We start from the raw sequence: 21883 nt of genomic DNA on the forward strand, positions 1-21883 counted from the left end.
GCTTCTGTGGGACGGAGACGAAGGCAGAGAAGCCATGGAGGACGGAGCAAAGAAAGGGAAGAAGGTAAGCGGGGATTCTGGCCCTGGGCTGTCATTTATGGGGCGACTTCACGCTCTGCACTTATGGGGGCTAGAAGACCCCCTGGCCCACCTGGTGGGGCTAATCCTGGGCACCATAGTTAGTGTAGTCCCTGCAGAGGGAGGCTGCTCAGGAGCTCTACTCCTCGACTTACAACAGCTTGTTTGTGGCAGTGAAATAAGGGACTTATGGCCATTTCCCACACTTACGACTGTTGCCCCATTCCTGGGGTTGCGTGATCCAAAATTCAGGCCCTTGGCCATTGACTCACATTTATGACAGTCGCAGTGTTACGTGACCCCCTTTTGCGACCTTCTGATCAGCAAAGTCAACGAGGAAGCCAGATCCGCTCCGCGACCTGAAGAATAGCAGTGATTCACTTAACGACAGTGGCAAGGAAGGCTGTAAAATGGGGCGAAACTGTCTTAACAAATTGTTTCACTTAGCAACCAAAAATGGGGGGGCTGCATTGTGGTTGTAAGTTGAGGACTGCCTGTACTTGGCTAGAATTGAGGGCATCAACCCCAGCCCCACCCGGGGGTGACCCAGAGAAATGGGGGGCAGGAGGCTTTCCCTGAGCTGCCCAGGTGACCGAAGCAGCTCCCAGTTTCCTAAGGGCCCCCTCCGTCCCACGGATGTCTTCTCCTGATGTCAGCTCAGGGCAGGGGCCTTTAGCCACCATTTAGCCACGATAGGAGCCCTTGCTGGGTAGACCCTGCCCCCCCCCCCCAACATAGTAGCTGTTGCTGTTCCCATGCTGGAGGCTGAAGAAGGGGGTGGGGTGGGGGGGCTGCAGCTTGTTCGGTCTGGAGGCTGCCAGCTCAGGTGATTCCCTGCAAGGACATGGGGGTAGAGTTTCTTCTTCTCTCTCTCTCCCTTCCTTCCTTCCATCTCTCCTCCCTAACTCTCTTCCTCCATCTCCCCTTTCCTTACTTCCACCCACCTACCCACCAACCTATCCATCCATCCAATCTTCCTTCCTTCTTTCTCCTTCCTTCCTTCCTTCCTTCCTTCCACCCACCCACCCACCAACCAGCCAACCTATCCATCCATCCACTCTTCCTCTCTCTCTCCCTCCTTCTTCTTCTCCTTCCTTCCATTCTCCTCCCTAACTCTTTTCCTCCCTTTCTCCTCCCACCCTCCCTTCCTTCCCATCTCTCCTTCCTTCCTCCTTCCAATCTCTCCCTTCCTCCCTTCCTTCCACCCACCACCCACCCACCCACCCACCAACCTATCCATCCATCCATCCATCCATCTATCCAATCTTCCTCCCTCCCTCTCTCCTTCCTTCCATCTCTCCTCCCTAACTCTCTTCCTCCCTCTCTCCTCCCTTCCTTCCTTCCACCCACCTACCCACCAACCTATCCATCCATCCAATCTTCTTTCCTTCTTTCTCCTTCCTCCCTTCCCATCTCTCCTTCCTCCTTCCTTCCTTCCTTCCTTCCTTCCTTCCTTCCTTCCTTCCTTCCACCCATCCACCCACCCACCCACCCACCAACCAACCTATCCATCCATCTACTCTTCCTCTCTCTCTCCCTCCTTCTTCTTCTCCTTCCTTCCATTCTCCTCCCTAACTCTTTTCCTACCTTTCTCCTCCCTCCCTCCCTTCCTTCCAATCTCTCCCTTCCTTCCACCCACCACCCACCAACCTATCCATCCATCCATTCATCTATCCAATCTTCCTCCCTCCCTCCTTCCTTTCTTCTCCTTTCTTCCATCTCTCCTCCCTAACTCTCTTCCTCCCTCTCTCCTCCCTTCCTTCCTTCCACCCACCCACCTATCCATCCATCCATCCAATCCTCCTTCCTTCCTTTCTTTCTTCTCCCCCCCCCCCCTGCTCTGTCTCCTCACTCCCACCCTGGGCATCAGGCACCACATGGGGTGGAGGACTGGTGCCCCTCCCATTTGAAAGAGGCAGAGGGCAGACTTAGGGGTAGATGAAAGCTTGACCTCTTGGAAGAAGAGAAGGGGATGAGGTCTTTCTTTTTCCCCCTCCTCTCTTCCTCTTCCTCTACTTCTCCTTCTCCACCTCCTCATCCTTCTTTCTCAAAATAGCCAGAAGGAAAGTTGGGCAGTCCACTTCTTCTCCTCCTCCTTATCCCCCTCCATCTCTCCTCTTCCTTTCCTCTTTCTCCACTTCTCCTCCTCCTCCTCCTCTCCTCTTCCTTTCCTCTTTTTCCCCTCCTCCTCCTCCCTTCCCCTCCTTCTTCCTAGTCTCCTTTGCAAGCGTGACATTGAACCGAAGCTGCCGTGCGCGTCTTCTTCTTCCTTGGCACAGCCCTGCAGCGAGGGGGCCCGGCCACCTGCAGCCCTCGCCGTCTGCTCGGCACCCTCCTTGCTCTCTTGCCGGCTGCCTGCCCTGCTGCCATCCACGGTCTGCCACCCACCGCCTGGCGGTGCCCGGGGGAAGGGGGTTGATGGCAGCTTGGTAACCCTCCCTCCCTCCCTCCTCTTTGCCCGTGCAGGGCTTCGTCTCCCCCATCAAGCGCCTGGTCTTCCCGAAAGCCTCCCGCAAGCAAGCGCCCAAGGGGAACGTCTGCCGGCGGCGGCCCCTCCACTCCGTGCCTCTGTACCCCCCCGACTACCTCATCGACCCCCAGATTCTGCTGCAGGACTACGTGGAAAAGGAGGTGAAGGTGAGTGCAGGGCGGGGAACACCCCCCCCGGGGCACCCGGCAAATGCCGTCCATTCCCACAGCATCTTTCTGAGCCCCTCTGCCAATTCGACCTCCCCGGGGAGGTCTTTGGTGGTCTCTGAGGTTGATTGTTTTCTTGCAGACGTTTCATTACAAGCCCCACCATCCTTCTAGCACTGATGGTGTTCCCTAGTTGGGTCATGAAATGTCTGCAAGGAAATAACCAAGCAACAAGGATCCCACAGTTCAACCCCAAGCTACAAATATTTAAAGAAATTTAAAAACAATTGAAGAATTGGCAGAACAAAACTTGAAAGTTGACTGGCTAACCTACTTGCAAATCAAAACTAAACACAATAATGATACTAAAATATATGACATCGAAACAGAACCACACGAATTGGATAAAATAATTCATAGCTCGGATAGAAAGATGATAGGGAGAATATATAAATTTCTCCTGAAGCATAAAATGGAAGAGGAAATTGTGAAAGAACAAATGATAAAATGGGCGCAGAACTTTGGCTATAATATTGAATTGGATAAATGGGAAAAATTTGGGGGAACAAACTTAAAAATGACACTATCAGTTGCATACAAGGAAAAATAGTGCAAAATGTTTTACAGATGGCACCTGGCACCAACAAGGTTAGCTAAAATCTCAACAAATACCTCCCCAAAATGCTGGAAATGTGAATCAATACATGGAACATACTATCACTTATGGTGGACCTGTGAGGAGGCTAACATTTTTTGGAAAAGGATCAAAAAGTGGCTAGAGGTAATAACAGGTGTTAAAATAGAACAGAAACGTGAAATTTTTTTATTAGGAATAATGACTGCAAAATATAAAAAAGAAATTCAGTATTTAATATGACATATAATTACGGCGGCAAGGATTACCTTTGCCCAGAAATGGAAAAACTAATTCCAAGCGAAGAGGAAATAATAAGGAAGGTTATGGACTGTGCTGAAATGGACAAATTAACAAAAGAAATTCAGGGAAAAGAAGAAACAGAATACTACCAGGTATGGGATAAATGGTATCGGTGGATGGAAGAAAGAAACAAGGATCAATGAAGGAAGACAACAGAGCCCAAAAATAGTAGTTAAGGAGAATTAACACATATATATATATGTATCCAAGTGGTTTAAATTTACTGGAGGTAATCAGCCAATGTAGCAGACAGAGGAGTAAGATAAGAGGGTTAAGAATGGTGAAATACAAATGAAATATAATAGAAGGGGAAACAATATAAGGTGAGCAATATCAATTGGCAATTGCTATTAGAAAGAAGAGGAAGCTCCTGTTTGTATTATATTGTGTAAATGTGGTGTACGTCTAAGTTTTGTGTATGTTTATTTTACATGTTTGTAAATAAAATTTAAAACTAAAATTTTTAACAGAGTTGGAAGGGACCTCGGAGGTCATCTAGTCCAACCCCCTGCTCAGGCAGGAAACCCTAGGCCAGGGGTCAAAACTTGGGAACTTTAAGACTTGTGGACTTCAACTCCCAGAATTGAAGTCCACAAGTCTTAAAGTTCCCAAGTTTGGACACCTCCGCCTTAGACCATTTCAGACCAAATTTTGAAATGGCTCTGGGTGCAAAAACGGCGAGGAACATTTCCCCCCACTCCCCCAGCCCCGATCCATGCCCCCCAAAAAACCTCCAATTTATGAACAGACAATACAATACAATACAATACAATACAATACAATACAATACAATAGTAGAGTTGGAAGGGACCTTGGAGGACTTCTAGTCCAACCCCCTGCCTAGGCAGGAAACCATATACCGATATATATATAGACAAACAAGTTAAGCAGCAGAAAACAAAGCAAAGAGAAATATTTGTTCCTTGTTCGCGCAATCTGTGCTCACCGTAAATTCTGCCTTTAAAAATATAATTCATAACAAAGAAGATAAATTCATAACAGAAATGTACAAATATTTATTAGAAGTAACATTGGGAGAAGAAGCAGTTAAAGTTGGAATGTTAGTGTGGGCCAAAAATTTCAGACACAATATACTCCTAGTGGATTGGGAAAGAATTTGGAACACAAATTACAAATTAACAAGATCAAAGAAAACATGTACAAAATGTACCCGAACATGAATCCGACTTGCTGGAAGTGCAAAAAAAAAATGCAAGGAACTTTCTATCATATGTGGTGGAACTGTCCGAAATCTCAAATGTATTGGATGAAAATTTGGAAACGGATACAACAAATGACAGAGGAACAAATAGAATACAAACCGGAACTCTCTCTGCTGGGAATAATCAAGGGGAAATATAAAAAGAAAATTAAATACATACTAACACACCTGTTGACTACAGCCAGAATAACATTTGTTGGAAACAGAGTAATATTCCCCCAGATGAATGAGCGATTCAGGAAATTTTGTGCAGAATTGGGCAATTTAACGCTAAGGTTAAAGGACAAAGAAGAGTCTGAACACTATGAAATTCGGGATAATTGGTATAAGTGGTTGCATAACAGGAATAAAGTTAATTCAGCCGAGAAACAATAGAGAAATGTATAGAACTGTAGACGAAGGTGTATAAATATAGAAGCGAGATTAGATTGATATATATACAGGTGTGATGACACAACAATGTTCAAGTGAGGATTGTAAGAGGTTATAGAGCAGAGTTTCTCAACCTTGGCAATTTGAAGATGTTTGGACTTTAACTCCCAGAATTCCCCAGCCAGCTGGCTGGGGAATTCTGGGAGTTGAAGTCCAGACATCTTCAAATTGCCAAGGTTGAGAAACACTGTTATAGAGGGAGCAAACAATGAAAAAAATTGCTCATAAAAATGTAATTCACGTTTACTCAGGTGTCATTCTGATTTTTTCTCATTATTTTCCTCTTTTTTTCCTAGTTTTTAGGGCACCTGGCCTGGGTGAACACATCCCTCAATCCTTCGAGCCGGGATGAATTATTGCAGCTTTTGGATACCGCGAGGGTAAATCTGCTTTGCAACGCTTTCGTGTGGCTCAATTTACTGTACAGCTAGTCCTCGACTTACAACCGTTCGTTTAGTGGCCGTTCTTTTACCACGGCACTGAAAAAAGCGACTTTGGACTGCTTTTCACACTTATGACCGTTACGGCGTCCCCGGGGTCATGCATTCAAAATTCAGACCTCAGCAACTGATTCGTATTTATGACGGTCCCCAGGTCACGTGATCCTCTTTGGGGCCTCCTGACAAGCAAGTCAACGGGGCAGACCGACTCACTTAACAATTGTGCTGAAAGAGGGGGCGAAATGGGGCAAAACCAATGTTTCAGTTAGCAATGGAAATTTTGGGCTCAGTCGTGGTCGTAAGTCGAGGACTGCCTATAATGATCTTGGAATGTTTTTTTTTGGTGGGGGGGAGAACTTAATGCAGGGATGGGGCAATTTTGCCAAGGGGCCATAAGAGACTCCGGGGCTGGAAAAGGCTGTGGCACATGGTGCCTCTCGCACTCCCAAGGGGGGTCAGGCTGGGACGCCAGGCCTTCGACACCCCTGAGTTGTCCCTGAAGTTTGGCTCCTCTTCCTCCCCGCAGCAACTGAAGGAGCTGCCATTGCAGACCACACCTGAGCAGCAAAGCATCCTGAGCCTCTCTGCCCGCTGCCTCCTGCTCACCTGGAGGGACAACGAGGAGCTCATCCTCCGGATCCCCACCCACGAAATTGCCGCCGCTTCCTACCTGAGGGACGATGCGCTACATCTGCTGGTGCTGAAGACAGGTGCGCCGAGGAGGAGGAGGAAGAGGAGGAGGAGGAGGAGAAAGAAGAGGAGGAGGAAGAGGGAGAAGAGGAGGAGGAGGAAGAGGAGGAGGAGGAGGAGGAAGAGGAGGAGGAGGAGGAGGAGAAAGAAGAGGAGGAGGAAGAGGGAGAAGAGGACGAGGGGGAGGAGGAAGAGGAGGAGGAGGAGAAAGAGGAGGAAGAGGAGGAGGAAGAGGAGGAGGAAGAGGAGGAGGAGGAAGAGGAAGAAGAGGAGGAGGAGGAAGAGGAGGAGGAGGAGGAGGAAGAGGAGGAGGAGGAGGAGGAGAAAGAAGAGGAGGAGGAAGAGGGAGAAGAGGACGAGGGGGAGGAGGAAGAGGAGGAGGAGGAGAAAGAGGAGGAAGAGGAGGAGGAAGAGGAGGAGGAAGAGGAGGAGGAGGAAGAGGAAGAAGAGGAGGAGGAGGAAGAGGAGGAGGAGGAGGAGGAAGAGGAGGAGGAGGAGGAGGAAGAAGAAGAGGAGGAGGGGGGAGCATTAGGGGGGAAGGAGAGACCCCTGATGCCTGTCCTCACTTGGGTTGGCCGAGGGAGAGGCTCCTTTTGATTGGCTGGGGCTCTTGCCTGTCCCAACTCTTTCCACCCCCAATTTGCAGGTGTTGGTTCATGGTCTGGATCAGGTCAAAGATCCAAGTCCTGGTCAGGTCTCAAATCAGGACAAGTTCCAGATCCGGATCTGGATCCAGGTCGTGGTCCTGATCTAGAGCCTGAACCAGATCTGAGTCCAGGTCAAGACAGGTCCAGTCAAAGTCTAGATCCACGCAAAGATCTAGATTCTGGTCCAGGTGTGGTCTAGAATGAGGGGCAGGTTCAGATTCAGATTCAAATTTAGATCTGGTTCCAGGTCTTGATCCATTATCTTGACCCAAGTCTGGGTCCAGATCTCAGTGCAGGTCCAGATCTGGATCCAGGTCCTGGTCCAGGTTAAGACAGAGATCCAAGTCAAGGTCCAGGTCCTAATCGAGTTCCAGGCATAGATCTAGATCTCAGTCCATGTTCAGGTGCAGTCTAGAACAAGGACCAGATCCAGATCCAGATCCATTATATACACCCAAGCCTGGGTCCAGATCTGGATTCAGGTCCAGGTTCGAGATCTATGTCGAGTTCTAGATTCAGGTCGATGACAGATGAAGATCTAGAACCTAGTCCAGTTCCAGGTCCTGTCTACAATGAGATTTAGCTCCAAGTCCTGATCCAGATCTAAATCCAGATCTGGGTGCAGATCCAGCTCCCAGGGCAAAATCAGGAGCAGCTCGAGGTCCAGGTCAGGTCCAGGATGAGGATGAGGGACATCATGATCTTCGCCATCATCAACAGGACCAGGACCAGATCCAGGACTTCCTCGCCTGCCAAATTATGCACGCACCGAACCAGCAGTGATGCCGTCAGCAGGGGCCCCCCGGAACCAATCCATAGACAAGGGTTAATGTGGGACCTTCCTCTCAAGCTCTGGACATCCATGCCAACGATGGGAGAAATGGCGTTGCTTGTGAGTGGGTGCGAGCAGGCAACGCCACCTTAAACTGGGCAGCCCTAGGCCTGGAAAGGAGGGTCAGCGGGGGGGGGAGGCTGAGTGGAAGAGCAGTATTAGACTGCGGTCCGGGGGGGGAGGGTTGGGGACCCCGCCCTACAGGAAAAAAATGACAGTTACCCAACACTTACGTCACTTGGTACTCTCTGAGCTGGGCTGTTTTGATGCAGACATTTCCTGACCTAACTGGGGAACACCATCAGTGCTAGAAGGGAATGGGTTTTGCGGAGGAAGAGGAGGAGGAGGAGGAGGAGGACAACGACAACTGTGTGGTCTTTGGTGCTCTCTGAGCTTGATGCTTTCCTTGCAGACGTTTCATGGCCAAACTAGGGAACATCATCAGTGCTAGAAGGGAATGGGCTCGGAGGAGGAGGAGGAGGAGAGTTGCATCCTCAGCAGTCCCTGGGCTTGGTGGGATGTTTCAGCACCCAACTATGGAATAACATCCGTGATAGAAGGGAGTGAGGTTAGAGGAGGAAGAGGAGGAAGAGGAGGAAGGAGGAGGACTGGGGGGTCCTTGGGGCTCTCTGAGCTTGGCTGTTTTCTTGCAGACGTTTAATGGCCGAACTAGGGAACATCATCAGTGCTAGAAGGGAGTATGTGTGTAGAGTGGAGGAGGAGGAGGAGGAAGAGGAGGAGGACTGGGGGGTCCTTGGGGCTCTCTTGATGCTTTCCTTGCAGACGTTCTATGACCCAAACTATCTATCATCCTTATTCTGGGCCTGTTTTCCTTCCCTCCCTCCCTCCCTCTGCCAGGCCTGGGCGTTGACCCGGTCCCTGCAGGGGCCACGCTGGACCTTTATCCGGCAATTCCGCAACCGGACAAGAAATATCCTGCAGGAGCCGCTGCCGAGAAGAGAGCCCCGGACTCCCGGCAGTTGGGCTGCCCCATGGAACGGCGCCACACCATCTGCAGCCTGGACTGGAGGATGTCCCGCGGGGGCTCCGAGAGTCGTCCCAGCGGCGGAGGGAGCCTGGAGCGCAAGCAGGCCACGGGCAGCTGGGAGAAGAGGCAGCGGACCAGCAGTGGCACTGGGAGAGCCTTCGGCAGCTGGGAGCCCAGGCACGGCAGCCAAGCCGGGGGCAGCTGGGAGCGTGGGAAAACCTACGGCAGCTGGGAACACCGCCATACGGGCAACAACCCGCTGGACCCCAAGGAGCCTTGTCCGGACGCCTACTGCAACCTGGTCATCTTGGCTGTAGCCAACCGAGTGAGTGTGCCAGCCCTGCGCCGAGAGGTTTTTTTTTTCACAAGCAGGGCGCTAGAGGTCATCCAGCTGGTCCCTCCCCATGCATGAAGCAGTGGGGGGGGAGGGGACAGGGCCCCAAAACTTTGGTTTGCTTTCAGTTTGTAAACCAAGGGGACACCTTAAAGCCCTCGACCTCATCCATTTTAAGACGGGTGGACTTCAAAGTCTCGGAATTCCCAAGCCAGAAATGCAGGAGATGCTGAATTCTAGTCCTGCATTAAGCACGAAAGCCAGCTGGGTGACTTTGGGCCAATCACCAGGAGACAGTGAATTCTAGTACCGCCTTAGGCATGAAAGGCAACTGGGTGACTTTAGGCCAATCACCAGGAGACGGTGAGTTCTAGTCCTGCCTCAGGCATGAAAGCCAGCTGGGTGACTTTGGGCCAATCGCCAGGAGACATGAGTTCTAGTCCTGCCTTAGAGAGGAAAGTCATCTAGGTGACTTTGGGCCAATCACCAGGAGACGGTGAGTTCTAGTCCCGCCTTAGGCACGAAAGCCATCTGGGTGACTTTGGGCCAGTCCTTCTTTCTCAACGCAGCCCACCTCGCAGGGTTGTTGTGGGGAAAATAGGAAGTGGTGCCCGATATGTTCACCCCCTTGAATTCTTTGCAAAAATAATAAAGATACTAATAAACAAAACAACAATAACCATCGCCGTTCCCTCCTTGCTCTCTGTCCAGGATACCGCTGAGGAGTCCTGTGCTCTGATCTGCCAGGTTTTCCAGATCATTTACGGGGACCAAAGCATCGAGTGTGTGGATCGGGCCGGCTACCACTACACCTCCACCCCAAAACGTCCTTGGCTCTCCAGCCGGAGTGAGTAGAACGCCCTGGAAACGGGCGTAAATGCCAGCTGGGTTCTCAAGTGCCAAAATGGGATCACACAGCTGTGTGTGTGTGTGTGTGTATGTGTGTGTGTGTGTCTGTGTGCGCGCGCGCGCGCACACCTGTCAGAACTTGTGTCCTAAATGCCTTTTGCAGGTGTGTGTGTGTGTGTCATAACTTTGAACGGTTGCTAAGTGAGGACTACCTGTACAAGAGACAGATATAGACTGAAATTTTAAAAAATCCTGATCTTTCCCATCCAACCTCATCACCTTGTGGTCTCCTTTCCCATCCCAGGTGAGAGCTGTCGGACCGATGGGACGTACGGTTACGACGCCGACTTCAGCTGCTGCAGCTCCTTGTAAGTCCTGCTCTTGTGACGGCTGACGACCAGCCGGACTGTTGCTTTTTCTTCTTCTTTCTTCTTCTTTTTTCTCTTCTTCTTTTTCTTCTCCTCCAGAACTAAATCTCCTGGTGTGGATTCTGTTAAAGAGGGAGGGGGATTCAGATGACTTACTCTCTGGAAAAAAAAATATTGTGGGGGTAAGACACCCCTAAAACGCCTCAGGGGGGTGTTCTGTTAAGATACAGCCTGTTGTGCCTTAAAACGGCTTCTACCGTACTGCCGTATAATGGCTTCTACTATGCAGCGCAGTGGATTTGCCATGGTAACGGCTTCACAGTACTCCACAAGGGGGCTCCCTCTGGTAAGGGGGAAAATCTAATATTAGAAATTACGTTTGGTCCGGACATTTTCTCCCCTATAAATAAATACCCGGGCAATTCTGGATTATGGGCTAATTTACAATAATTTTAAAAATATTTTGATTTTTGTCGTTCACAGTTCATTTGGTCTCTCCTTTGGCATCCAATCAGAATAGAGTTGGAAGGGACCTTGGAGGTCTTTTAACCCAACCCCCTGCTCATCTTATACCAGGGGTGTCCAAACTTGGGAACTTTAAGACTTGTGGACTTCAACTCCCAGAATTCCCCAGCCAGCATGGCTGCCTGGGGAATTCTGGGAGTTGAAGTTCACAAGTCTTAAAGTTCCCAAGTTTGGACACCCCTGTCTTATACCATCTTATACTATCCTGCTTCAATCTTTTCTTAAACACCTCCAGTGATGTCTGGTGGCAAGCAGTTCCACTGATTTATTGTCCTCACTGTTAGGAAGTTTCTCCTTCATTCCAGGTTGCTTCTCTCCTTGATTGGTTTCCCTCCATTGTTTCTTGTCCTGCCCTTCTGGTGCTTTGGAGAATAAGTTGAGCCCCCCCCCCCCTCTTTCTGGCAGCCCCTCATCATCCTTTCTTAAATTATCGTAATTAATTATTGTAAATAATTATTGTAAATAATTAACATAATTATTTCTTTGATATTGTTGTAAATTTTATCCTGCGGCGATTTGTCCCATGGTGAATTGGCCGTGATGAGTTGTCTGGCAGTGACGACACCTCTAAGCAGCAGGATTGGTGCTTCCACCCAACCTGCCTCTGGCTGGCATCTGGGAACGATATTAGTCCATCGCCACTAAAGGGCACCAGATCCTGGGAAACCGTTTTAGCCCCGCCTCCTCTGCCTACCAGAGAATATTTATTTTCCTAGCAAATTCTGAACAATCTTCTATATTTTATTTCGTCTTTTATTATATTGTTTTATTTCATTAATTTTTCTATTAGACCTGCAACCGCAATTCACCCCAAAATTTCTGTTGCTAAGCGAGACAGTAAGGTTTTTCGCCCCACTTTACGTCCTGCCTTGAATCACTGCAGTTGTTAAATTAGGAAGAAGGTTGTTAAGTGACTCCTGCTTCTCTATTGGCTTCTCTTGTCAGAAGGTTGCAAAAGGGGAGGGTGTGACCCGGGGGCACTACGACCGTCATAAATACGAGTCAGTTGCCAAGTGTCTGAATTTCGAATATGTGACCACAATGATGTGGCAACGGTCGTATGTGTGAAAAACAGTCATATGTCACTTTTTTGAATGCCATTATAACTTTGAGCAGTCAGTAAATGAACGGTTGTAAGTTGAGGACTACCATGTCTTATTCTATTCATTTATTTTCTATTTTATTAATTTATTTTATTGATTGTTTTATTTTACCATATGTATTATTATATTACATTTATGCCACCCGTCTCACCCATTAGGTGACTTTCCTGTCTCACAGTTGTCTTCGTTTTCTTTCTTTCTTTCTTTCTTTCTTTCTTTCTTTCTTTCTTTCTTTCTTTCTTTTTCTTTCTTTTCTCTCTTTCTTTCTTTCCTCTCTTTCTTCTTTCCATTTCTCCCTCCCTTTTTCTTTCTTTTTCTTTTTTTCTTTGTCTCTCTATCTTTCTCTCTCTCTCTCCCTCTCTCTTTCTTTCTTTCTCTCTCTTTTATCTTTCTTTCTATTGTCTTTCTTTCTTTTCTCCCTCTCTCTTTTTTCTTTCCTTTCTCCCTCCCTTTCTTTCTTTTTCTTTCTTTCTCTTTCTTTTCCCTTTTTCCTTTCTCTTTCTCTTCCTCTTTCTCCTTCGCTTTCTTTCTTTTTTCTTTTTCTTTCTCTTTCTTTTGTCTTTCTTTCTTTCTCTTTCTTTTTCTTTCTCTCTCTTTCTTTTTCTCTCCTCTCCCTCTCTTTCTTTTTCTTTCTTTCTTTTTCCTTTTTCCTTTCTCTTTCTCATTCTCTCTCTCTCTCTCTCTCTTTCTTCTCGTAGCGATGGCTCCCACGAGACCTTTGAGGCTTACTGCAGTGGCTCTTCCTCCCCTCTGCTTCACCAGTCGCATCACAGCCTGGCCACGGCCTGCAGCGGGAGTGACCAGAGCAACAGCAGCTTGGAGCAACTGCAGGACTACATGATGACGGAAAGTCGGGGTTCAGCGTGGGAGGGGCACATGGGGGGGGCTGTGGGGAGGCTGGTGAGCTCAGGTCCATGATGAACCTCCTGGCAGGATTCGCATCCTTTACCCAAGGGCTGGGTGTTGCACTCAAAGCAAAGGACCCAGGCTGGCAGTCATGAGTCCGTGATAAAGTCCTGCAGAATTCTCCCAAAGTTGCCACTGAAAGGGACTAAGCTAAGGGAACTTGGTTTAAAATTACAATCAGTCCTCGACTTATGACCACAGTTGAACCCAACATTTCTGTTGCTAAGCGAAACATTTGTTATGTGAGTTTTGAGTGACGTCAAGTTGGCCACGCCCACCCAGTCACATGACCACCCAGCCACGCCCACCCAGTCACATGACCACCCAGCCACACCTGCCAAGCCACACCCACAGAACCAGTTGTTAAAAAATTTGAATCCCACCAGTGGATTTGCTACGGTTGCTAAGTGAATCATCCCAACAGTTGTTAAGTTAGTCACACGGTTGTTAAGTGAATCCGGCTTTGCTTGTCAGAAGGTCACTTGACCCCGGGACACCACAGCCATCCTAAATATGAGTCAGTTGCCAAGGATGGGAGTTTGGATCATGTGACCACGGGGAATGCTGCAATAATCGAAGTGTGAAAAAGGGTCAGAGGTCAATTTTTTCAGCGCCGTTGTAAACTTCTGTCAATTGGTGAACAACCGATTGTAAGTCAAGGACTAAAGGTAAAAAAAAAATAGAAATAGAAAAAAAAAGATAAATATAAGAACAATTCAAATGACAAGAATTGAAATTCCGAATTTATTGACTTGTTTTTCGCTAAAGCGGGAGTCTCCAAAGTTGGCCACTTTAAGACTTGTGGCCTTCAACTCCCAGAATTCCTCAGCCAGCACTGGGAATTCTGGGAGTTGAAGTCCACAAGTCTTAAAGTGGCCAAATTGGAGACCTGCTTCCTGAGGGATTCTGGGAGTTGAAGGCCACAAGTCTTAAAGTGGCCAAATTGGAGACCTGCTTCCTGGGGGATTCTGGGAGTTGAAGTCTACAAGTCTTAAAGTGGCCAAATTGGAGACCTGCTTCCTGGGGGATTCTGGGAATTGAAGTCCACAAATCTTAAAGTTGCTTTAAGTTTGAAGATCCCTGCTGTAGAAAGCAGTGGGAGAAGGCTGAAGGGGATCCGGTGGGGCTTTCCCTCCCTATAACAGGTCTCCTTGTTCTGCCCCACAGTTGCGAAGCAAGTTGACCCCCCAGGAGATCCAAGGATTCGCCCTCCTGCTCCGTGAATACCGCACGGGCTTAGCGGTGGAGCGGTACTGCACCAGACTCCTCCATCTCTACGGGGAAAAGCGTAAATTTCTCCTTTTGGGTAAATGCATCTATCGCTGGAAGCGGGGAAATAATTTGATTTGCGGGAGGTTCAAGATGGCGACCACATGCAATGAAAGTCCCACCTGGGCGGGGTTTGAGGGGGGGGGTCACGTGATGGGCGCCATCTTGACTTTTTTGACCCCTTTTCCCTCGGGGTTCTAATTCCCTCTTGCCTTGCTCCTGGTTTCACCTGGGGGGGCTGTGAAATCCAGCTGTCTGCATTGAAAACTTGCTAGTCATCCTGGCAAGTTTAGAAATTTGGAAATCGTGACTGCCAAGGATGAAATAAAAGAAGCAAAATTCATGGCAATAAGTCAGGGCGATATCTTACCATTTATATTACCATTTAAAATAACGCCAGTTTAAACCATGTCAGTTCAAATGCAGGTAGTCCTCCAGTTACGACCACAATTGAGCCCAACGATTCTGTCCCTAAGTGAGACATTTGTTACGTAGGCTTTGCCCCATTTTTCTTGCCTTAGTTGTTAAGCGAATCACTGCTGCCGATAAGTTAGTTACCCGGTTGTTAAGTGAATCTGGCTGGTCAGAAGGTCGCAAAAGGGGATCAGGTAACACCCCACCCCACCCCGGGGCACTGCAACCGTCGTAAATATGAGTCAGTTGATAAAGCGTCTGACTTTAAATCATCTGACCATCGGGATGCTCCAACGGTCATAAGTGTGAAGCATAGTCGTAAGTCACTTTCCCCCCAGTTCCGTTGTAACTTTGAACAGTCACTAAATGAACTGTTGTAAGTCGAGGACTACCTGTGATATCAATTCGAATAAATGCCCTTTCCAATCATGCCAATTCGAATCAGGTAGATTTCAAACGATGCCAGTTCAAAGACGGAAATTCTTTGTTTTCACCCCATTTAAGTCTGTGTGAATGGGAGGGTTGTGGAGTTGTGTGTCACTCCAACCTGTTTGTTTGTTTTTTCGTCTTTTTAAGCCAGGGTACAGGGAAACCAAGGGGTGGCTCAGGGGCTGAGACGCTGAGCTTATCAATCAGAAAAGTCGGAAGAGGAAGAGGAAAAGAAGGGAGGAAGAGGAAGAGAAGTGCAAAGGAAGAGGAAGAGAAGGGAGGAAGAGGAGAAAAAGGAGAAGGGAGGAAGAGGAAGAGAAGCAGAAAAGGAAAAGGAAAAGAAGGGAGGAAGAGGAGAAAAAGGGAAGAAGGGGAGGAGGAGGAGGAAAACTCTGTATTGTTGCATAGTTGGGAGTGGAATGTCTGCAAAAAACCCACCAAGCGCAGAAAGCACCACAGATCCCCCTCCCTTCCTGCCCCCTCTTCCTCCTCTCTGCAAATCCCCCTCCTTTCTAGCCCTGATGATGTTACCTAGAAGGGTCCTGAAACGTCTGCCAAAAACAAAACAAAAAGCCACCCAGCTCAGAGAGCACCAAGGACCCCCTCCTTCTTCCTCTCTCTCTCTCTCTCTCTCTGCAGGAATGCGTCCCTTCATCCCTGACCAGGACATCGGGTACTTTGAGGGCTTCCTGGAGGGCATCGGCATCCGTGAAGGGGGCATCCTGACCGACAGCTTTGGCCGCATCAAGAAAAGCATGAGCAGCACCTCTGCGTCGGCCGTCCGGAGCTACGACAGCTGGTCCCTGCACTCCGAGTCGGAGTCCTTCAACCGACGGATCGCCAACATCACCCACGACATTGAAGCGCTGGCAGGGGACGAGGAAGAGGAGGAGGCTGACCACGGGAGCGACGAAGACAATTATCTCTAAAGGGGGCAGTGGACTGGCCAAGATGGACACAAAGCCCCTCCCCTTTGATTGGTGGCATCCAATGGCCATCCAGGTTTTAGGATGGGTGGACTTCCACTCCCAGAATTCCCCCAATCAGCATCCTTTAAGATGGTTGGTCTTAAACTCCCAGAATTCCCCAGCCAGCATGCTTTAAGATAATTGGACTTAAACTCCCAGAATTCCCCCAATCAGCATCCTTTAAGATGGGTGGATTTCCACTCCCAGAATTCCCCCAGCCGGCATCTAGGAATTCTGGGACTTGAAGTCCACCCCTCTTAAAGCAGCCAAGCTTTTATAGGGATTGTTCTCTTGTTTTTAATTGCAAAGAGTTTTGATTGCCTTCCATTGGGCCGCCTTTTTAGGGCATCTTTTGTGTGTCTTTGAGTATACGCAAGCCCCCCTGTGTAGTTGTGTACAGTTGTTGTTCACGGGCTGGTTGGTTTATTGCATCAGGAAGGCGTTGGCTGAAAGCTTTGGAATGATTTCAAATGAAATAAATCCTGCGAAGCCACAGCAGACAAGTTAAAACCAAGAGACCGAGAACAGCACTGGGCACACCTGTGAAATGGGCTGCGGTCCAAGGATGTGTGTGTCACACACACACACACACACTGTTACAAAGCAGCCCAGTTGTGGAGATCAGCAGAGAGGCTGTTTAGAACAAGGGGTCTCCACCCTTGGCAACTTTAAGCCTGGAGGACTTCAACTCCCAGAATTCCCTAGCCGGCACAACTTTGAGCCTGGAGGACTTCAACTCCCAGAATTCCCCAACCGGGAAAACTTTGAGCCTGGAGGACTTCAACTCCCAGAATTCCCCAACCGGGAAAACTTTGAGCCTGGAGGACTTCAACTCCCAGAATTCCCCAGCCGGCAAAACTTTGAGCCTGGAGGACTGACCGTTGCATCATCCCCTTGGTTAGATGATCAAAATTCAGATGCTTGGCAACTGGTTCGTATTTATGACGGTTGCAGTGTCCCGGGGTCACGTGATCAACTTTTGCGACCTTCTGACAAGCCAAGTCCACGGGGAAGACAGATTCACTTAACAACTTTGTCAAGATAGGCCATAAAATGGGGGAAAACACTGAACAAATGTTTTGCTTAGCAACATAGGTTTTGGGCTCAATTGTGGTCGTAAGTCGAGGACCACCTGCATAGGGTCTCCTGCTCGAGGAGAGGGTTGGACTAGAAGACCTCTGAGGTCCCTTTCCACTCTGTCATTTTGTACTCTAGTCTATACCCCACTCTTGAGAAAATGAACACGGGTAGTCCTCGAGTTATGGCCACAATTGAGCCCAAGATTTATGTTGCTAAGTAAAATGTTTGTTAAGTGAGTTTGTCCCGTTTTAAAACCTTTCTTGCCCCATTTGTTAAGTGAACTGCAGGTGTTAAATTAGTAACACGGTCGTTAAGTGAATCTGTCTTCCTCGTTGACTTTGCTTTTCAGAAGGTTGCATCACGTGACACAACCCCCCCGGGGCAGTACGACCGTCATAAATATGAGTCAGTTGATAAGCGTCTGACTTTTGATCACATGACCTGGGATGCTGCAATGGTCATAAGTGTGAAAAAATGGTTATAAGTCCCATATTTCAGTGCTGTAGTAACTTCGGTCACTAAATGAACCATTGTACGTTGAGGACTACCTGACAAAATGCACCAGGTTCTTACAGACAGTCCTTAACTTATAGCCGTAGTGACTGTAGTGCTACAATGGGACTGAAAAGTTGACTTAGCGGTCCTCACACATATGACCGCTGTACCATCCCAACAGTCCCGTGACCAAAATTCAAATGCTTGGCAACTGGCATGTATTTATGATGGTTGCAGCGTCCCAGGGTCACGTGATCCCGTTTTGCGACCTCCCCAGCCATCTTCCGACAAGCAAACTCCGAGGGGAAAATCTGGATTCACTTAACGACCACATGATTCACTTAACAACCACCGTGATCCGCTTAAAAACCGTGGCAAAGAGGAAAGGCTCATAAAATCAATGGTGATTCTCTTAACCACCGCCCTGCTTAGAGACAGAAATTCTGGCTCCAAATTGTGGTCGTAAGTCGATGACTGGCTGTGCCGGCTGAAAGGCGCCTGGTGTTCTTTGAAATTTGCGTTTTATTTCCTTCTTCTTCTTTTGTGGGTTGTGCTTTGGCTGTTAAATTTTGTGTGCCAGAGCAGAATGCGGGGAGTAACCGAAGCGACTAAGCCCACTTTTGCATAGGGGCCTGGCTGATGAGTTATGGGTACCGTAGTCCACCGCAGGAAATGGGGAACAACATCATCTCGTTTCTGCACGTCCGACGGTCACAAAAAGTGGGTAACAGTTTCCCTTAAGCAACCCTCCTGAGAATAGGTACGGTTCAAAGCAACAATGGTGCAGGAAAAAGCAACTAACGACACCCTCCTCCTCGTAACTATGACTGTGGCATCACCTTTGCAATCACGTGAGTTGGGCACTTGGCACCTGGCTCGCATTTATGACAGTCGCCTCCACCTGTGGTCGTACGATCTGTGACCTTCCCAGCTGGCTTCCACCAAGCAAAGCCCAAGGGGGAAGTGGGATTCACTTAACGACTCTCTGACTGGCTTAACAACCGCAATAAAGGTGGGGTTAAAAATGGCACCCAGTTGTGTGATGACTCATTTAACGACCAACTCGCTCAGGGAACAAAATTCTGGTCCCAAGTCAGGCAATCGGTCCGTGTGACGTGGGTGACGTTGAAAGAGGGGGACCGGGGACTATAATCGCCTTGACTCCCACTGCTATGCTAAATATAAATATTATACAGGGATAAAAATCAAGATAAAACGGATGCTACCACTGCGTAGGATTTTGGTAAGGCCACACCTGGAATATGGTGTCCAGTTTTGGTCGCTGCATTGCAAAAAAAAAATCTTGAGACTCTGGAAAGAGTGCAGAGAAGAGCAACAAAGAGGATTAAGGGACTGGAGGCTAAAACATAGGAAGAACAGTTGCTGGAATTGGGTCTGTCTAATTTGATGAGAAGAAGGACTGGGGGAGGGGAGGGCATGATAGTCTCCCAATATCTGAGGATGTACCCAGTCACCACATTACAAAAAAAATGTTGAGACTTTGGAAAAAGTGCAAAGAAGAGCAACAAAGAGGATTAGAGGACTGGAGGATAAAATATATGAAGAGCAGTTGCAGGATTTGTTTTTGGCTAGTCTAGAGAAAAGAAGGACTAGGTGGGAGCAGGATAGCAGTCTTCCAGGGTTTGAGGAGCTGCCCCAAAGAGGAGTGGAACTGCTTGCCACCAGATGTTGTGGATGTTTCATTACTGGAGGTTTTTAAGAAGATGGACAGCCATTTGTTCAAAATAGTATAGTGAGCAGGGGGCTGGACTAGAAGACCTCCAAGGTCCCTCCAACTCTTGTTATTCTGTAATTCTGTAATGGTCTCCTGCTTGAGCAAAGGGATTGGACTAGAAGACCTCCAAGATCCCTCCAATTGTTTTTATTCTGTAATTCTGTAAGGATGTCCTGCTTGAGCACGGGGCTGGACTAGAAGACCTCCAAGGCCCCTTCCAACTCTTATTCTGTAATTCTGTAAGGGTCTCCTGCTTGAGCACAGGGCTGGACTAGAAGACCTCCGAGGTCCCTTCCAACTCTTGTTATTCTGCAATTCTGTAAGGGTCTCCTGCTTGAGCAAAGGGATTGGACTATAAGACCTCCAAGGTCCCTTCCAACTCTGTTATTCTGTAAGGATCTCCTGTTTGAGCGAGGTGGTTGGACTAGAAGACCTCCAAAATCCCTCCAATTGTTGTTATTCTGTAATTCTGTAAGGGTCTCCTGCTTGACAAGGGGGCAGGACTAGAAGACCTCCAAGGCCCCTTCAAACTCTTATTCTGTAATTCTGTAAAGGTGTCCTGCTTGAGCACGGGGCTGGACTAGAAGACCTCCAAGGTCCCCTTCCAACTCTGTTATTCTGTTGTTGTTGTTGTTTTGTTTCCTATGATTCTTCCATCTGCTTGATCCACAGTCCTAGTAACCCATCAGTTTTTAGGATCAGAATCCTTTACGCTGCTGCCCCAACGCCTCCTGTCCAAAGGAGAAGATGCTGCCCGTCCCCCTTTTCTTCCTCCCTCCCCAAATTCTGAGCTTACCACCAACATTCTCGGATTTGCATCGAAGCCACCAGCTTCGAGCAATTTGCATCGGGAGAAGGAAGTAACTTTTCTGCAATTCGGGGAAGAGGCCTGGCTGGCTGCCAAATGAGGGGGGGGATGGAGGTGTGGGAATTGCCCCTTTGGCATCTGGCAGCAAAAGCCACCCAGGGGGTCAAGCCAGAGCTGCCATCTGGAGACAGGGAGGTGACTGTTGCAAGCAGGTACGGCGTTTTCCGTTATTAGTTTTTTTCCATCCGAGGAGAAAACAGTCTAGGAAAAATTCCCACCCACCCCCACTCCGAATTATTTATTAGCCAAAATAAATGCAGAGATGGAATTTGAGCCAGTGCACTGTTTGTCAAGTTTGACAACTTTAAGAGCTGTGGACGTTCAGTCCCCAGAATGGTCGAAGAAGTTGAGAAACACTGGACTAAAGATAATCTTGCAGAAAATCCACAAAATAAGGCAGCCTTTTGCCAGCTGGATAGGTGGCAATTCAGTGTTATGAGCAGTTTCATAGAATAGAATAACAGAGCTGGAAGGGACCTTGGAGGTCTTCTAGTCCAACCCCCTGCTTAGGCAGGAAACCCCTATCCCATTTCAGAAAATGATGGTCCAATCTCTTCTTAAAAACTTCCAGTAATGGAGCAGCCACAACTTCTGGTGGCAAGCAGTTCCACTGATTAATTGTCCTCACTGTTAGGTAGATCTAAGTTGCTTCTCTCCTTGATTAGTTTCCACCCATTGCTTCTTGTTCTACCCTCAGGTGCCTTGGAGAATAGCTTGACTCCCTCTTCTTTTTGGCAGCCCCTGAGATATTGGAAGACGGATGGATGGATGGATGGATGGATGGATGGATGGATGGATGGATAGATGATAGATGATAGATAGATAGATAGATAGATAGATTAGATAGATAGATTAGATAGATAGACGAGAGAGAGAGAGAGAGATGTTCTCTCCTTGCTTAGTTTCCACCCATTGCTTCTTGTTCTACCCTCAGGTGCCTTGGAGAATAGCTTGACTCCCTCTTCTTTTTGGCAGCCCCTGAGATATTGGAAGACGGATGGATGGATGGATGGATGGATGAATGGATGGATGGATAGATGATAGATGATAGATGATAGATAGATAGATAGATAGATTAGATAGATAGATTAGATAGATAGACGAGAGAGAGAGAGAGAGAGATGTTCTCTCCTTGATTAATTTCCACCCATTGCTTCTTGTTCTACCCTCAGGTGCTTTGGAGAATAGTTTGACTCCCTCTTCTTTGTGGCAACCCCTGAGATATTGGAAGTCTCCTATCATGTCTCCCCTAATCCTTCTTTTCATTAAACTAGACAGACCCAGTTCCTGCAACCGTCCTTCATGTGTTTTAGTCTGCAGTCCCCTAATCCTCTTTCCTGCTTTTATTTTGGTCTCTGCCTATGGCATGAATGAAAATATTTGTATTATATTATATTATATTGTATTGCATTCTATTGTGTTGCATTGCATTACATTGCATTGTGGTTTCTTCCCCAAACACTCAAAACTTTAACCTTAAGACTGCCTCCTGTTGACCTCACCACATTCCTAAGAGGTCTGTAAGGTGGCGTGCACAAGCGCACCAGTGTGCCCACCACCCCTGTCCTAATGTTCCCTTTTATTCATATCCATTTCATGTATTCATAATCACGTCTATAATTATATCTGTTATCTAA

At 48.0% G+C, this 21883-nt stretch overlaps 2 protein-coding genes across 2 annotated transcripts in view; both read left to right on the plus strand.

Annotated features, from left to right (window-relative positions):
• Window positions 1–4: 4 nt before the first annotated feature.
• Window positions 5–18666, plus strand: CCM2L (CCM2 like scaffold protein). Its single transcript, XM_081946549.1, has 10 exons — window positions 5–64; window positions 2545–2715; window positions 5603–5686; window positions 6273–6456; window positions 8774–9228; window positions 9949–10084; window positions 10391–10454; window positions 12781–12927; window positions 14155–14294; window positions 15740–18666. Exons 1-10 carry the CDS (start codon window positions 35–37, stop codon window positions 16027–16029), a joined length of 1701 nt encoding a protein of 566 aa, XP_081802675.1. The 5' UTR covers window positions 5–34; the 3' UTR covers window positions 16030–18666.
• A 1706-nt stretch (window positions 18667–20372) lies between these two features.
• HCK (HCK proto-oncogene, Src family tyrosine kinase) overlaps window positions 20373–21883 on the plus strand; it is a 59292-nt gene continuing 57781 nt past the window's right edge. The window contains exon 1 of the mRNA XM_081948106.1: window positions 20373–20398. The gene's annotated coding sequence lies outside the window, so the exon portion shown is untranslated. The remainder of the gene's footprint in view (window positions 20399–21883) is intronic.

The sequence above is a fragment of the Natrix helvetica genome (genome assembly GCF_964273705.1).
Source record: "Natrix helvetica genome assembly, chromosome: 3".
Lineage (NCBI taxonomy): Eukaryota > Metazoa > Chordata > Lepidosauria > Squamata > Natricidae > Natrix > Natrix helvetica.

Bases quoted from the DNA above. Each gene is read 5' to 3' on its own strand.
- CCM2L (XM_081946549.1), top strand. From the start codon at position 35: ATGGAGGACGGAGCAAAGAAAGGGAAGAAG. The intron at 6,457-8,773 runs GTGCGCCGAGGA...TCCCTCTGCCAG, and splicing joins TCTGCTGGTGCTGAAGACAG to GCCTGGGCGTTGACCCGGTC. The intron at 9,229-9,948 runs GTGAGTGTGCCA...CTCTCTGTCCAG, and splicing joins TCTTGGCTGTAGCCAACCGA to GATACCGCTGAGGAGTCCTG.